This window comes from Lissotriton helveticus, chromosome 1_1 (assembly GCF_964261635.1).
Source record: "Lissotriton helveticus chromosome 1_1, aLisHel1.1, whole genome shotgun sequence".
In the NCBI taxonomy this organism is placed as follows: domain Eukaryota; kingdom Metazoa; phylum Chordata; class Amphibia; order Caudata; family Salamandridae; genus Lissotriton; species Lissotriton helveticus.
In genome coordinates, this window is record NC_136057.1 from 842,989,471 (window position 1) to 843,006,506 (window position 17,036).

The following is a 17,036-nucleotide window of genomic DNA, read 5'->3' on the forward strand; positions in this document are numbered from 1 at the left end:
AAAGCCATGCCCAATCCACTTCTTGCATTGCAGTTGGCCATACTTTTTCACTTTGACCCAGTCCTGTGCTACTAGATGTTCATGGTTGGAACTTTGATCTTTTAGGTGCTAGTTTTTTACTAAAAAACGTAAAAATACATACCTTAGTATCTACTGATTGGATTTTTGTTGGTATCAAATAATTTACTCTAGTCTTTTAAATAGGTGTGGAATTTTTTTGTGCTGTGCGGGTCACTTTTTTTTACTGTTTGTATGCTGCTTAAATACATTACACATTGCCTCTAAGTTAAGCCTGACTGCTTTTCTTGCCAAGCTACCAAGGCTTAAGCATAGGTTAATTTAGTGACTTTTTGTGGTTTCCACTGTTAGGGATTGTGGCTGCAGCTTGACCCGGTCTCACACCACAGTCAACCAACAACCCAATTTCTCACAGATGGTTATATCTATCTATCTATCTATCTATCTATCTATCTATCAGAAATGGGACACATATCACAATGTGGGTGTAATAGAGATTGTGTGTTATTATTTTCACACACTGGCTATATAGTGTTACATGTTGTGATTCACATTAGTGGTCGGATTCAGTGCTCAAAGACTATGCATCTAAGTGATTAGTTGTAAGGTGTACTTTTGTACACATGTTATTTTGGTAACATGCACGTAAGCTCTAGACCACAATGAAATTTTAAATAAGTTGAAAGTTTAATTTGTTTCTTGTAGTAACCACTGGTATGAAAACCCTGAAAAAGGGTTTGCCGGAAAGCGTTGGTAGCCAACAACTATAACCAATGTTTTCAGAATGGGGAAAAAATATATATATGTCTCCCCGTGGCAGTTGCTGCTGGATAGTTCTAGTTAGGACAACGTTTATAGGAAGTGCATGTCTGTGTTGCTAATAACTTTGGTAATGTTTGACGAATCTCCACAAAACTTTCAGTAAAATGTTGCCCAGTATCTGGGTGGAAAGTTTCAGGGAAATTCCTTAAGCGGGGACAGAGAAAAAATGGAGTGCCAAAAGCAAAATCCCCAAGCTTTTTCTTTAGACTTGTTTAGGCAACCCTACACTGTGTATGCTAGAATCTGTGTGCGGTGGGGGGTTGGCAGCCTGCTGGGGATTTGGCCACAAGTCCTGAGAGCAGGCCAAGCCCTGTGACTAACACCCCGCTGTGCGAAGGATGTGGTTGGCTGTCTGTGGTGAGTTCAAAGCAGGGCCTGGACGTAAGACAGGTCCTGTGGCCCTGTGGCTAACCCCACATGAGGCACGATCAAAGGCTGTGCTTGGCTACCTCCTGGGAGTTCAACGCAGAGATTGGGGTTGGGTGCTTCCGGGTGGTTAGGCCACAAAGCCTGGCCAGGCCCTGTGAATATTACTCATGTAGAAAAATATATTTGATTTATTTTTTCTTTCTTATTTGTTCAACGTATTTCAAAATAGAAAATTATTTACAAATATGTTTGTTACATGTAATACATTGTTTTCATAGAAATTAAACTTCATAATTATACACATTAGAACCACTGATTGTCATATATTGTGGATTAACCTATGAAGATCTGTGTCTTCAGTTGTTGTAAATAGAGTAATTGAGACCAATATACCATGGATTTCCTACTCCCTAATAAGTTCGCATTAGTTGAGAACAATCTACCATGGATTACCTCCTCTCTATTAAACTAGACATACAGAAACAGAAGGGAAGAAATGTCCTAATATTTTTTTGCCCATTCTGAAAACATTGGTTATAGTTGTTGGCTACCAACGCGTTCCGGAAAAGCCTTCTTCAGGGTTTTCATACCAGTGGTTACTACAAGGAAAAATAAAAAGTTCAACTTATTTAAAATTTCATTGTGGTCTAGAGCTTACGTGCATGTTACCAAAATAACATGTGTACCAAAGTACACCTTACAACTAATCCCTTAGATGCATAGTCTTTGAGCACTGAATCCGACCACTACTGTGAATCACAACATGTAACACTATATAGCCAGTGTGTGAAAATAATAACAACACACAATCTCTATTACACCCACATTGTGATATGTGTCCATACATAATAAACTCATCAACAGTTCTTTCTATCTCATTAAAGCTATATGGTTGACCAGTGAATTAATAAAATGATTGGCCAGAACATCAACTTCTATTTTAATCAAGAACTTACCCAATGTTATATGTTCTTTATGAATTTTTCAGAAGAGATTTTTACTTGCACTACTCTCTTTGTAGGCTATCTGTATTTAGAAATTGAAAAACACAGATTTATATACTTCACACATTTGTCTATACACAGATGTAAAGACTTTGTCTATCTACCCATGTATCCTTAACTATATTGCATACTATATGAATTACAACCTTCCTGATTGTTAATTGCAAGGACTTCAATACGTTACTTAAGAAGTCTCTGAGAGGAAGACAGATGCATTCCTTTGGAAATACCTAATCTATTGTCCATTCTTTGAGATTAACTTTATATTTCAGAGGTGATATACCTTGACCCTTGTTTATCCTATTGGTAACTAGACTAAATACATAATCTAAAAAGAAGTTAGAAGATATTGAGAAAGATCTTCACTCTTACACAGAAAACCTCACAAAAAGAAAGATGGATAAATTAAATAAAGATATAAGGTTCTTCAGCAAGGAGTCAACTTATCCTTATTTGGCTGATCAATACTATACCCGTAAAGAAGGAGGTCATCAGGGACAATATGAACAATACCCCAATAGACAATACGGGTATAGTAGGAAAAAAACTATGTTTTCCGATTCTTCGGACTCGGATGGGGAAGGGCAATTTGCTAATTATGGTTTTCAAGCTCAGAGGTTTAACTACAGTAGACAAAGAGGTCTCCAATCTTTTTTAGGGAGGCGCCAAAGCCGATGGAGCAAGTGGAGGCCCCAATATCAACCGAGGTTCCCTGTCAATCCACATCTGGAATACAATCAATTCCAACCCAATCCTCAGATGGGATTCGACCAATATCTAGAGACACGGAACAAGAAATATTGGAGGGAGTAGATATTATCCCGATTTTTACCTTGAGTGGATCTTTATTACATCCCATAACAGTGTCAGTGCTAACTAAGGGCCTCACATTTGTTCCCCACTCAGGTCTAAACAAATTTGAATTATTCCGAGATCTACAATCCTTTTTTAGGAAAATTAGACTCCGGATATTCTTTTCCCATCAACACAATCAAAGTGACAAGTCGAACCCATCAGGGCTTTCGCCGAAATCTACCTTTACCCCTACAATTGACCAGCTACCACCAGAGGTGGCTATTTTTGAAAATGTTCTGTATAAAAAATTTGTTGACATGACCAGCCATGTCCAGAAAACTCCCTTTAACCTAAATAGAGAGGAATATAGAGCCTTAGAAGATCTGAAATCAAGCCCGGATAAGGGGATTAAAGCCTGTGATAAACGAGGCGGCATTGTTGTGTACGATACCACAACGTATCTATTAAAAATGGAAGAAATGTTGAGTGATACTCGCTTTTATCTTCCAATAACTAGAGATCCTACCAGACAGGTAGTGAATAAAATACGCAAACTTACCAACCGAGCGCTTCAGGATGGTGACATATGTGACAAGGAATGGACCAATTTAAATGTCGAAACACCTAGGATTGCCAGCATTTACGGTATACCTAAGGTCCACAAGAGCCCCATAGATCCACCATTAGTAGCAATAGTCACCACCATAGGCTCAGCTACTGAGCCTTTGGCGAAATATGTGGCTGCGTTATTATGTTCACATGTATCCCGCACTCCAGTGTTTGTACAGGATACGAGACATATAATTAACCTTGTAGAAAATGTGGCCTTCTGTCCTGAGACACAATATTTAGTCACTATGGACATTGAGGCGCTCTATAGCAACATCCCCATAGATGGAGCTATTGAAGCGGTGCATTGGTTTATCCATACCTACCATATTAATTGCCCATCTGTATTTGTGTTAGAGTGCCTTAAGATTGAACTATCGGATAACATATTTGAGTTTAATAATCAACTCTACAAGCAAAATCAGGGTGTCAGCATAGGGGCATCTTGTGCCCCCACGGTGGCAAATATATGCATGTATCTATTTGAGAAAAAGTACATTTTCAAAGATATGGCCCCATTCTATGAGTTAGTGACAAAATGGTCACTATTCATAGAGGATGTGCTTTTTATCTGGAATGACAGCTATGAAAATCTATATCAATTTTGGGAATGGATAAACCTGTGTGATGCTAATATCCGTTTTACACATAATATCAGCACTGAGCAAGTTGAATATCTTGATGTCCTAATAAAACATAGAGCAGGTGTCCTGGCAGTTGAACACTTTATTACATTATGACAGCTCTCACCCAGCCATCCAAAAAAATAGTATCCCTTTTGGAGAATTCTTGCGTCTTAGACACAATTGTACAAACATCTGTGATTTTGATGCCAAAGCAGAGGCCATGAAAAATAAGTTCCTTGCTAGGGGCTATCCGTAAAAGATTGTCAGCGACTTGTATAAAAGAGCTCGGTTTTAGGACCGTCAGCATTTACTTGAGAATGTCAAACCAAAGCAAGAGTCCTCCCTAATCTTTATTACCAGACACTCTATGTTAAATGACAGAATTAGACAGGCGGTCTATTTAAGTTGGCAAGTTCTAAATGTGGAAACATCTAACACAGGGGCAATCCCAAACCCCATGTTTGCATATAGACGCAACAAAAACGTAAAAGATCATGTAGTGCATTCCTGAATGAACAAAACCAGTACTTCCAAACAAATTAGTATTATTGGTGAGCATCCAGTAACCTGTACTTTTAAATGCACTAGTTGCAAGTCATGCGCTACAGCCATAGAAGCTCCCACATTGCACTTCAATGGGCAAATAATAACATCGAACAGTCTTAATAATTGCAAGACATCAAATGTTATTTATTTGATAATATGCCCGTGCAAATTGAGTTATGTGGGCGAAACTGGGAGAGCGCTCAATGTAAGGTAACACAACACAGGTCGGCGATCAGAACGCAAAAAGCATCAGTCCCCATGGTCAACCACTACTTAGAGAAGAATCATGCACCTGAAGATATGCGGTGGTACATAGTGGAAAAAATGTTTCCTAGAGATGGCAAAACCACAGAAGTGACCAGAAAACTTAGGGAAGTATATTGGATCTTTATTCTGGGCACTTCAGTTTGGGGTTTGAATCTAGAAATTCCCTGGGATCAGGCAATCAAGCAAGAAAGTTAGACAGTACAGCAGGTGTAGTACATTACATCAGTATGAACATTGGACATAAACAAGGATAGTACAACTTGATGGGCTGTCTGTTACTCTGACGAAAGGAGCAAACATGATAGGTTAGCATGTCAAGATAGGAGACATGCAGCCACATAATTGAAGGTAAGATCTACAGGTCCTATTTCAACTAGTACTATAAGCCACCCTACAAAACTAAGGCAAGTGTGACATGAGTTAAATTTTAGGTTTACAGTCAATCTAGCCAAAAGGTTATTGTCATAGGTTTTCTTAAGTAAATTTATTTCCCATAGTGGCCTCTTGAATATACATATATATTTTAAGTGCTACCTCAATTGAGTGGAGCTCAATAAGTTCTGCAGAACTTTATTAATAAACATATGGGGTTAACTCCATTAGCACGCAGTAATTACACACAGTTATTACATATTACCAGACCACCGTGCCAATAAAATGAATTTTCAATCGTACCGCGTTTGCTGCTGGCAATCAACGTGTAGATTGAATTAGAGTACAAATATCCTACAGGAATAATCATTCCTGCATTTTAGATTAAGTGAAAGCATAAATGTCTCATAGGAATAATGTGTTAAGAATTAAAACATTCGATTCCAGTACTTTTATTATCGTAGTGACTTCAATCAGCATGTAAAATATATTCACTAGCGAAAGAATATCTTGAATAAAATATACTTCATAGCAACTCCATCATGGCAACTTCAGTAGTATACATTTTGAGGTAATTACTTTGGCACGGGGTGATGACGTAATGTCGTCACGCATAAGCGTACTGTCGCACCAATAAAAAACAAACCTTCAGTCGTGCCGCAATTGTTGCTGGCAATCGACTGGAGACAGACGCGTATTGGACGTAACTCCAAAGGTGAGTGAAAAATAGGTTTTAAAGGTTAGATAGTAAGGGTGGGATTAAGTTACGGAAAGCCTTTAGTCGTCTCATTTCCATTATTTGCTAGGCATGTCTCTGCATATGTAGTTAATACGGCAGTAACTAATTCTCATAATCTCGCCTCGCTAGTTAAATGTCGGGAGGATTGGAGACTCGTGGGGTATCGTTTGGGCGTGAGTGAGGCATGTGGAGACTCTGCAATCCCCGAGGTTAGTTGATGCTCTGGTCGGGTCATTTGTGTGGGGACAAGAGCATCGATTTATAGTCGTCCCCTTGCACACATACAGTTACGACCCATGGATGTGTCGGTGACGAGATTGATTTAATCTAGAGTTGGAAGTTTGAGCTAATAGTAAAGAGAATCAGACTTAAAGTATGGATAAGATAAGTGTATTGCATTTAGCACTCAAGTTAGTCAATATATGGCACAATTGGATGTTTATACCAGCTACCGAGGAATGCCCAGTATTGGGGCTCTGTATAAGAACAGAACATAGCACCATTTGTATTCACGTTGCGCTAACCCCACAATAGTACAAGATATAGGATTAGTAGAATCTATTGCCAGATTTAGGTTTAAGGTAACTGTTCAGTTAACTAAGACAGTAACCTGTTGTACACACACATGAAGAGTAGCCTATACCATTAGGAATAATAGTACACCACAACATGACTAATAACCAAGCTGTAGCTTTCATGTAATTATAGACTACTAAGGAAATGTAACTCTTTCTTGTTTAATTTGGTACGGTCTGATGATCATTGCTCTATCAAGTGCAACAGGAGGCGAAACACCCCCAATATCAACAAATAATATGAGCTGCCTTCATTTAAAGAGGTTAGTATAACCCCACCTGTATTGTAACATAGAAGGATAACAGACAGCTAGTATTGATCTAATGAGGATCAACTTATTATTGCAGAAATATCATAGACTGATCAAGCCGTCAACTGCAAACATCAAGCGAACTATTGAACGAATCTTATGTTGAGGAAAGTGTCAACATTAATGAGGTAATTAGACCCCTAATCTTTAAGCTTGCATAAAGGAGGTCGAAAGACGTAAGCAAATAATTCGCTAACAAAAAAAATGAAACATCTTTGTTTGGCTTTTAGGTAGTCAAGCATAACTCTTAGGTCCCTATAAGCTGATCAGAAGGACCATTCATTTCAATAGAGGTAGAATACGTTTTGTTACTAATAGATGTGGATCTGACATACCGCTCTTTTAGATAGAGATGTATTTAGTCTAGTTACCATTAGGATAAACAAGGGTCAAGGTATATCACCTCTGAAATATAAAGTTAATCTCAAAGAATGGACAATAGATTAGGTATTTCCAAAGGAATGCATCTGTCTTCCTCTCAGAGACTTCTTAAGTAACGTATTGAAGTCCTTGCAATTAACAATCAGGAAGGATGTAATTCATATAGTATGCAATATAGTTAATGATACATGGGTAGATGGACAAAGTCTGTACATCTGTGTATAGACAAATGTATGAAGTATATAAATCTATGTTTTTCAATTTCTGAATACAGATAGCCTACAAAGACAGTAGTGCAAGTAAAAATCTCTTCTGAAAAATTCATTAAGAACATATAACATTGGCTAAGTTCTTGATTAAAATAGAAGTTGATGTTCTGACCAATCATTCTATTAATTCACTGGTCAAACATATAGCTTTAATGAGATAGAAAGAACTGTTGATGAGTTTATTATGTATTGACACATCACAATGTGGGTGTATTAGAGATTGTGTTGTTGTAATTTCCACACACTGGCTATATAGTGTACCATGTTGTGATTCACAGTAGTGGTCGGATTCTGTGCTCAAAGACATCTAAGGAATTAGTTGTAAGGTGTACTTTTGTACACATGTTATTTTGGTAACATGCACGTAAGCTCTGGACCACAATGACATTTTAAATAAGTTGACATTTTTATTTTTTCTTGTAGTAACCACTGGTATGAAAAATCCTGAAGAAAGCTTTGCCGAAACGCGTTGGTAGCCAACAACTATAACCAATGTTTTCAGAATGGGCAAAAAAATATTGTGACTTTTCTTCCCTTCTTTTTCTGTATGTCTAGTTTAATAGAGAGGAGGTAATCCATGGTAGATTGTTCTTAACTAATGCGAACTTAATAGGGAGTAGATAATCCATGGTATATTGGTCTCAGTTACTCGATTTACAACAACTGAAGACACAGATCTTCATAGGTTAATCCACAATATATGACAATCAGTGGTTCTAATGTGTATAATTATGTCTCATGTAATAATTTGTGGCTTAAGGATGATTAATCATGTCTGAAGTTTAATTTCTATGAAAACCATGTATTACATGTAACAAACATATTTATAAATAATTTTCTATTTTGAAATACGTTGAAAAAAGAAAAAATAAGAAAGAAAAAATAAATCAAATATATTTTTCTAGATAAGTAGTATTGTGTATTTGGATTGAATTGGTGGTCTAAAGTTTATTTGTTTTAACATATTATTCAGCACTGAACCTGGTGCAGCACACTTTCCAAAAGAATTGTTTTCCCTTTTAGGGTAGTATCCTTTTTTCAGGGGCCTGTGTTTTTTCCAGAGTCAGGCCCTGTGAATAACCTCCCCACTGTGCACGGCCGAAGGCCAGCATAAAGTTGGTCAAAGACCATGCGCGGCGGTGGGTTGACTTTACGTATGGTAACGAAATATTACTTTACATTTAAAAAAAACTGGAAATTCACTGAAAAAAATAAGTACTGTTATATTTAGGTGAATAGGTCAGTGACAACATTAACGTTTTGAAGTAAATAAATAGAACAGATGGTAAATCTGCACCCAGAAGTTGTCCTTGAATGGGTGCAAATGTACTACTTTTTGGACTTCACAAACAGTGGCAGTAGTGTATTTGGGAAACTGACAGTCTTCGGTTACCTGGCATACTACTTGCAATCAAACATCTAAAAGGTAATGGCATGACTATTTGCAAATAGTCTAACCTGTCGCAGTCGCTCAGGGTAGTATTCCAACCCATCACTTTGTGCCCACTGTGACGCTCTAGACAGAGGCCCACTTAATGCAATTCAGTACTGGCCCTGTTCCTTTTGGAAATACTCCTTCTCGAAGCTTAGTTATCTCACCCCTCCACTTGCAGCCCATTGCTTTTTTAGTTTGGAAATGTGTTTCAGTAACCGCGAATCTCACTGACTAAGCTAGGTCCCTGCCCCAAACACCCGCCCTGAATCTGCCCCCTTGCGTCTAAGAAATAAATTGGAAACGACATTCCAAATACAAACATTTTATTTCAATCACTCATAAGCCCCAAATATTCAGATAAACTATAAATCTACTTAGTGTAACATTCCGATTTCGGTTTTTAAGGACTAAAACTAGACAAAAACATTATCTGGACTCATCTACTGGCAGTGTAGCAAAATAAAAACACTTACCGCTAAATCACTGTAGATGTGATCACCAAAATACAGGACTTTTGATCCTCTCCAGCCAGTAAGCTTTAAAAACTCATATAAATTACCCTGTAAAGTAAAAAGACAAGGAGTGGGATCACAAACGAATCCTGCACATGGCTATCCGAACACAGCATCATTATTTATTTTTTTGCACCCAACATTTGGAACCACGGTACACAGGTTATGCAGCACAAAAAACAAAAGTTGACAGGATATGCAACATAAGTGGTACAAAAACATCTGAGATTGCCAAAGTGCATTTCCTTTTAATTCAAAGGTTAATTAACCTTCTTTTTCTATTACTCCCTTATATACAAGCAGGTATAAACAACAAATCAAGCAGAATACAACAATATACCTTCTATCATTAGTCATATAAAGGAAAGATTGACACAGGGCAACTTCTTCTTGAAACACATGCAATGGCAACATTTAGGTCTAGTGATTTGTGTATGAAATTCCAAGTGGTTTGCCTTTTAAAGTTTCTCGATTAAACAGGAATGCCGGACTCAGCCCTCATGCTTCTGTAAATGACCACAGCATTTCACCTATGTGCACACAGCACTCAACACTCATAAAATATGTGTGACCTGACAAGACTTGATCAAACAGTCGGTACACAAATATAGATATATACAGATATAGAATATAGATATAGAATTTCTATCAACTGTGCACTTTTTAATCAAGTTACCGTCATATTAGCTAATGAATGAAAAATGTGTGCTACTTTTAGGTGCATAGGTAAAGAAAATACAAAATGCGATTTCTCCTTACTATTCATAGTCTCCCTTTATACTGAGCTTTATGCGCCTCTGTGCTGGGTCAAGCTAGAATGTGTTAACACCGAGGAATAAAAGTCCCATATTACTTAAAACTCTCGTTAATTTATTACTATGATTTTGGAAGATCCCCCTGGTGGCGTAGATTTACTTTTTTGGTCAAGTTGTAAGTCACCCACAAAGCCATCTCACATCACCATACTGTAGGTCAGCAAGACTGAAGTATACAAAAAAGGTGATGAGTGGAATGCTTGAATTTATCTCAGCCACTGGGGATTACTCGGCCACATCACAGTCCATCATTATTTTTGCACACCATGCCACCTCCGTTTGGACCAAGCCAAATGCAAATCAGTGTTGACCCTGCTCCATTGGGAACAGTTTAGCCCATACTGCCAGGCCAGGCTCTACCTGAACTAAAACACAAGCAATCCAGGACCGGTTTTGCTCTAGTTAGGTCTCAACAGCCAGGTAAGGTTTGGCTCCAGTGCAACAGTGTGCATGGGGTCCACAACTGGGCATACCCATCGCACTTAGTGTGACACACTAATGTATACAAACAAGTGATGGATGGAATGCTTGCATTAATCTCAGCCACTGGCAATTACTTGAGGGACACATCCCGGTACATTGTTATTTTGCACACCATGCCACCTCAGCCTGGGCCCAGCCATACGCAAATCAGCCTGACCCTGCTCCAAAGGAAATAGTCTAGCCCGAACTGCAAAGCCAGCTCTTCCTTGAACCAGAACACATGCAGCCTAGGACCAGGTTCTTTGCTTGCTGGTAGAGGTCCCAGTGTCATAAAGACTAAGGGACCAGAGAACCATGTGAGCCAAAAGAGCAAAAAGAAACAACACTACAATGAGAATTCCTCAAAGCCTGTTTGGCCTTAATCATTTGCCTGACTGTGCACGATGAGTGAGAGCCTTCTCTCTGAAGATTCATGCTTGATTTATGGCAGTTGAAGAACACAAAGGGGCCCAAGAGTAGACTTCTTTCTACAGAACGCTGTCCGGTCCTGTAGATCACCTTAGATGCTAAAGCTCATTGAATGGTAGGGTTGAAGGCTCGGGATCTGAAGAACGTGCACTCTCCTCTACCTTCACCCGCACCACAACCCGGTGAGAGGTTTTCAAATCTCCTCAATCATACCCACTTCAACCTTAAAACCTCCAAAGAGGCTTTGGAACTCTGCTCAGACTCGGCTTGTCAGTCTTTCCGCTTAAAAGAGAAAGGCTCTAGAATTACAGCAAAAGCAGAACCAAAAGAGACACGTGATACAGAGGATCAGATGGTTGTGCATCGAGCATCACCTTACACAGCCTGGAGCTTGATTTTCTTGTTTACTTAGTTCTTTTTCTTCACCAACATGACTCAGCAAAATTTGCAGACCTAGTGGAGCACACTTTAATAAAGAATTTGGACCCACCTTCCTGGTGAAGATTTTGCCCAAGAAAAGAGACTATAGGCTGGGGTAACTGTATACCAGGTCTAACCCATCATCTCTTTCTGACAAAGTGCACTCATGAGCCATATTCCTAGTGGGCTCATCTCGAAAGTGCCAGGACCCACCTTAATGGTGAAATCTGTGCTCCAGAAAAGAGACTAAAGTCAAGTGATATCTGACAAAATGCCCATACTAGTTGGATCAATTTTTGTCAATGTCTTGCTGTAAGGTTCCAGAGATCGTCATTTATTTAATACTTTTCACTTGTCAAATGGATGTTCCTAAGTTCCATAGGCAGACAAGTTAAAAGTTGCTCAAATCAACTTTGACAGACTGGAGAAACCAACTTTTCTTGATTCTCCTATTTGAGTTGTTGATATATGTACTACCCTCTCCAAGCACTTCCCTCAGAGTGGGGCTTGGGATTTATATCAATGATATGTTTAGGAAGGCTTTTGTTTAACTGCGGAAGGTCCAATCTTGGCATGGAAGCACAGCTATAGTGTAAGTAAATAAGCACATTTTATCACTTTCTCTACCCCTGCCTAGAAGATTTGATTTACTATGTAAAACCAAAATTCACATTTCTACAACAAAACCTCAAGCAAAATGAAATGCAAAATACAAGATAGCATAAAAACTCAGTTTTATTATCTTCATAAACAATGGCATGCATTAACCCCTCCCACGCTTATGACGGAACCGCTCCGAGGGCCATGAAGGAGCGGTTCCGTCATAGGCGTCGGAGCGCCGCGCGGCCGCCCCACCCCCTTAGCGCTGCGGCGGAATAGCCGCCACAGCGAAAGGGTTAAATCAGAAAAAACATAACATACAACGTCACTGATCACCCAAAATCACTCCTAATTTGCACCATTTTTGCCAACCTTTCTTTCACAATTCCTTATGAAAGTGCAGAGACTTACAATAACATAACCTCAACTATGACACTTGCTAACCTCAAGGTCTTTGTGAGAAGCTGGCTTGGTATATGGTGCACACTTATGTAAGTGGGCATCCTGCACAGGCACAGACATCACAGCAGGCGAGGAGATAAGGAGCAGCAGAAGTCTAGCCGGTTGCAGCCTTGCTGCCGAGCAAAGTCCAGGGTGCCCAGATGGTCGAAGATGTGGTGTCTGAAATTAATTTTGGCTCATGACGAATCTAGGGACCCACCCACAGGTAAGCCCCTAAATACCCTAAAGAAAGGGTTGGGAGGATTCAGAGGTCACTCCCAAAGGAGGGTCTTAACAAGGGGGAGGATACTCCCATGTCCTTTGTCCAGTTTCACACCAGAATGGGAGCAGACGGCTCCCTGAGCTGGACTATGCATGGAGGGCACCAAGTGCGCTCTGCACGCAGGCTATGTGGCGCTGGCAAGCGCTCCCACCCTGCCCCAATACACTAAATCCTGTCTGGGAGGTGGTCACACCTCTCTGTGACAGGATACATATTGTTCTGCTTTCCCATGCCCGAGCTTGGCTCAGCAGCAGGAGGGCAGAAACAGGTCTCTGGCCGGCAGCAGCCCTGACTTGCTGTCCGGGTCGGGAAGACTTGTACAGGGATTACAGAGGGCCTCGGAGGGCTTTTCCAGTGCTTGGAAATATACCTTGCACACCATTTACGATGTGAGGGTATGATTCCAACATGTTTGATACCAAACATGATAGAATTCATTCCAGCCAGTTTCGAAGTGGTCACAGCGTAATGTCATATGGCTGTCTCACTTACAACACAGGAGAATGGACTCCGTAGGTCGTTAGGGTGTCCTGCTCATGCAGGGACACCCTCACACTTAGAAACCATCAGCCTGCCTTCAGGATTGCAAAGGCCTGCTGTAGAGGTGACTTATAGGTTTTAAGTGTAGTGACCTTAGAAATAGGGAAACCTATAACTTTCGTAGATTGTGCTAGCACCAGCTTACACAGGCTGCAATGGCAGGCCTGTAGTTGCAAATTGAGTGGTCTCCCATGGGTGGCATAATGCATGCCTCAGCCCATTGTGGACCCCTGTTGTACCTATGCCCTCCCCTGGGTACCTTAGTAACATATACTAGGGACTGATAAGGTTGCACTACTGTTCAATCTAGGATGTACCCAAGTCCTTACCAAACCAATTTAGGGGAAAAAGCACAGAGACTGGGGTCCTGATTAGCAGGATTCCAGTGAGTCTAGTCAGAAACCATCACAGCACCAGGCAAAAAGTGGGGGTAACCATGCAGAAGGATCGTACCTTCCTACAGTCGTTTTTTCTGCCAAATCGCTGCTCTCAAGGTGCAAAACAGGTAACTTGAAATTGAAGTATTCTTAGTACCAAGTGCCCTGGCAGAGATTCAGCAACATGTGCACTCTTGTGGAACTCTGATTTATGCAGTTGAGAAAGAATGTTATGCTTGATGAAATCTAAAGGCTCCGAATGTTCAGAAGGTTGTCTTCCACATCATTTGTGACACATAATCCATTTTCTTTGTTTGTTTGTTTGTTAAATTGGTCTTCATTGATTTAGATGCCTGGGATCCAGGCTGCAGTATACAAATGCATATTCAAAAACCACAAAGCTCAAATTCAATATTGCCTGTCTACTCTCCCCACCCCCCTAAACTCCGACACAGTAGCACATATGTAACATAAGACAGCATTGTTTTTCAGCCGCAGCCTTATCCTAAGTTAGCATAGTACTGAGAGGTGTTGTGGTTTCTTCCCCCCGCCCCCAGTAAGATAACACTTCACCACATATACCATCATTGAGGATGTGGCGTAACAACCAGAGCTGCCGACTTCAGAGCCGGTAGGAACCAGGTTCTAGTCTCACTGTCTGTGTCAAAATCCTGTTATTCTGGGTAAATCACTTAATGTCACCGTGCCTACAATTCAGGGCCTTGAGACCCTCACAGGTGATTTGCAATGCTTTACAAATCCTGGATTTATGTATTTCCGTATTTCACTACAGACATTGTTGTGTTGGTCTTTTCTTTATTTCCCTTACCCTGCCCTGCGCGAGCCTTCCCAGCGCGTGATTGGACAGCCCACAGCTGTAATGTTGACAGCCGGGCTGTGTATGACAGTTGAAGATTAACGGGCTGACTGCCTTGCCGAGCAGACATGCCCCTGGTGTGTTGTCGACTATAAATAAAGTAACTGACGACAGCTTGTGTACGGAGTCGTCTTTACAAATTTGGCGACGAGGTGACAGCACGCCAGCGAACCTGCGTGAATTAATTAAATTTAAATCTACTGCGTGACTTGAAGCACGGAGAAGAGAAGAATAGCAGGTGAAAGGGAAGGAAAAGTGGACACTCAACCCTTTCTGAGGTACTGATAAAGCGATAATAAGGAAAATAGCACCCATAACGAATGAAACGAGTTAACTTGGAAAGGAATGTGAAGTTGAAGTAAAATGTGGAAGTAATAAAATCGGCAAAATTGACCTGAGAAAATTTATGCCAGTGCACCTTTCAATAATAATTAATGGAAAGTATGACACGCATCCATTGTCGTGTTCTGACTGACAAGAAGGGAAAAGGTGATTGGCAGTATCTGTGAGAGGAACAACGGTCTTTTACATGGAGTGCCACAGTCTAACTGGCTATGCACTGATGAGAAAACAATTTTGGTGACAATTTAAGGGTGCGAATGTAACAAGCACTTCGAGAGAGGAATAAATAACTACGTGAGTAGTAGACCACGTATTTTGGCACTGCATCTACTAGGGTGAACTCGTTTTGAGGCGGATATCTTGTGAGTTTACAAGCCTTTTGAGGTGAATGCGAGCAACACGCAGCGCGTATGACGTCATCGCGCTAGGCGCCATCTTGAGTTCAACAGCTACATTAAAAACACGCTATCTAATGCGTGCAACGCGTAATACATCGATAAGGAAGCGGATCGCATTGGAAACCTAAAGTACTGTATTCTTTTTTTTTGTGCTAAATAATAAAAAGAAGTGATAAGAAAATTTAATTGTAAATTAATGTCATAATAGCTTTTGCAGGAAAGGAACATTTACAATAATAAGAAAGGAAAAGGAAGTAAAAAGTCACATTTAAGGATGGCAAGCTGCAATATGTACAACCTACAGCCACCTGAACCATTTTTGAAAGGAGAAGGTACACCCGAAATAAAATGGGAGGAATGGAAAGAGTATTTTTGCAACTACATAACTACATTTGACAAAGATGATGTGAATTTAAAACCAGTAGAGAAGAAAAAAATATTGTTACACAGTCTAGGAGCAGGTGGTCTAAAAGTGTATAATAACATTGCTAAGAAGGGCCGTGAGGGGGCAGACAGGAATGTGTTTGAGGATGCCCTGGAGGATTTGGATGCATACTACAAGCCTTTGGTGTGTGTTGCAGTACACAGGTACAAATTTTACAGGAGGAAGCAGAATAAAGAGGAAAGTGTTGATGAGTACGTGGCAGCATTAAAGAACATTGCACTCACATGTAAATTTGGAGTTTTACTAGATGACCTAATAAGAGACCAAATTGTTATGTGTACAGCAAATCAAAACATACAGGATGCCTTGTGGGCTAAAGGTGAGAAACCCCTTCTACAAGTAATAGACATTGTAAAAAGAGCGGAACTCACTGGTAGATGCGCAAAAGAAGTAATCAATGAGGGTAAAGTAAAAACGGAAGAGTCTAGTCTAGTGGCAAAAGTGAGTTCAAGGAAGAAAAAAACGACCAATTTAAGTAGCAAGGATAAAGACACTACTAGGAGATTCAAAAAGGAGAGAAATTATGGTGACCTTAGATGTTATCGTTGTAACAGTAACATGCATTTAGCTAATGACTGGAACTGCCCAGCTAGGAACACCAAGTGTAGCATATGCGGGCTAGTAGGACATGTCGCAAAGGCATGCAGAAGAAGTGGAAATAGGGAAGTTAAGTTTGCGCGGGGAGAAGAGAAGGAAGAGGAAAACTCATCTGATGAATCGGAGTATAATTTTTGCATATTAAATATTACTGAGACAACGGAAAGCAATGAAGAAAATGAAAGTGAAATGAAGAAACCTGTTTGCAAAGTTGTATTAGGAGGAGTGGAACTAGAATTAATTGCAGACTCAGGGTCACCATGCACCATTGTCAACCACAAAGTGTGGGATGAAAAGTTCAAAAAACTTCTGAGTAAAAAGTTGGAGAAACCAGACATTACATTGAAAACTTTTACTGGG

At 40.0% G+C, this 17,036-nt stretch overlaps 1 protein-coding gene across 2 annotated transcripts in view; it reads right to left on the bottom strand.

Moving 5' to 3' along the window:
- NT5DC3 (5'-nucleotidase domain containing 3) overlaps positions 1 to 17,036 on the bottom strand; it is a 377,890-nt gene that overhangs the window by 106,446 nt on the left and 254,408 nt on the right. For both annotated transcript variants that reach the window (XM_078674858.1, XM_078674850.1), the window contains exon 11: positions 9,612 to 9,698. In XM_078674858.1, coding sequence (XP_078530984.1) covers positions 9,612 to 9,698 — 87 coding nt within the window. The remainder of the gene's footprint in view (positions 1 to 9,611; positions 9,699 to 17,036) is intronic.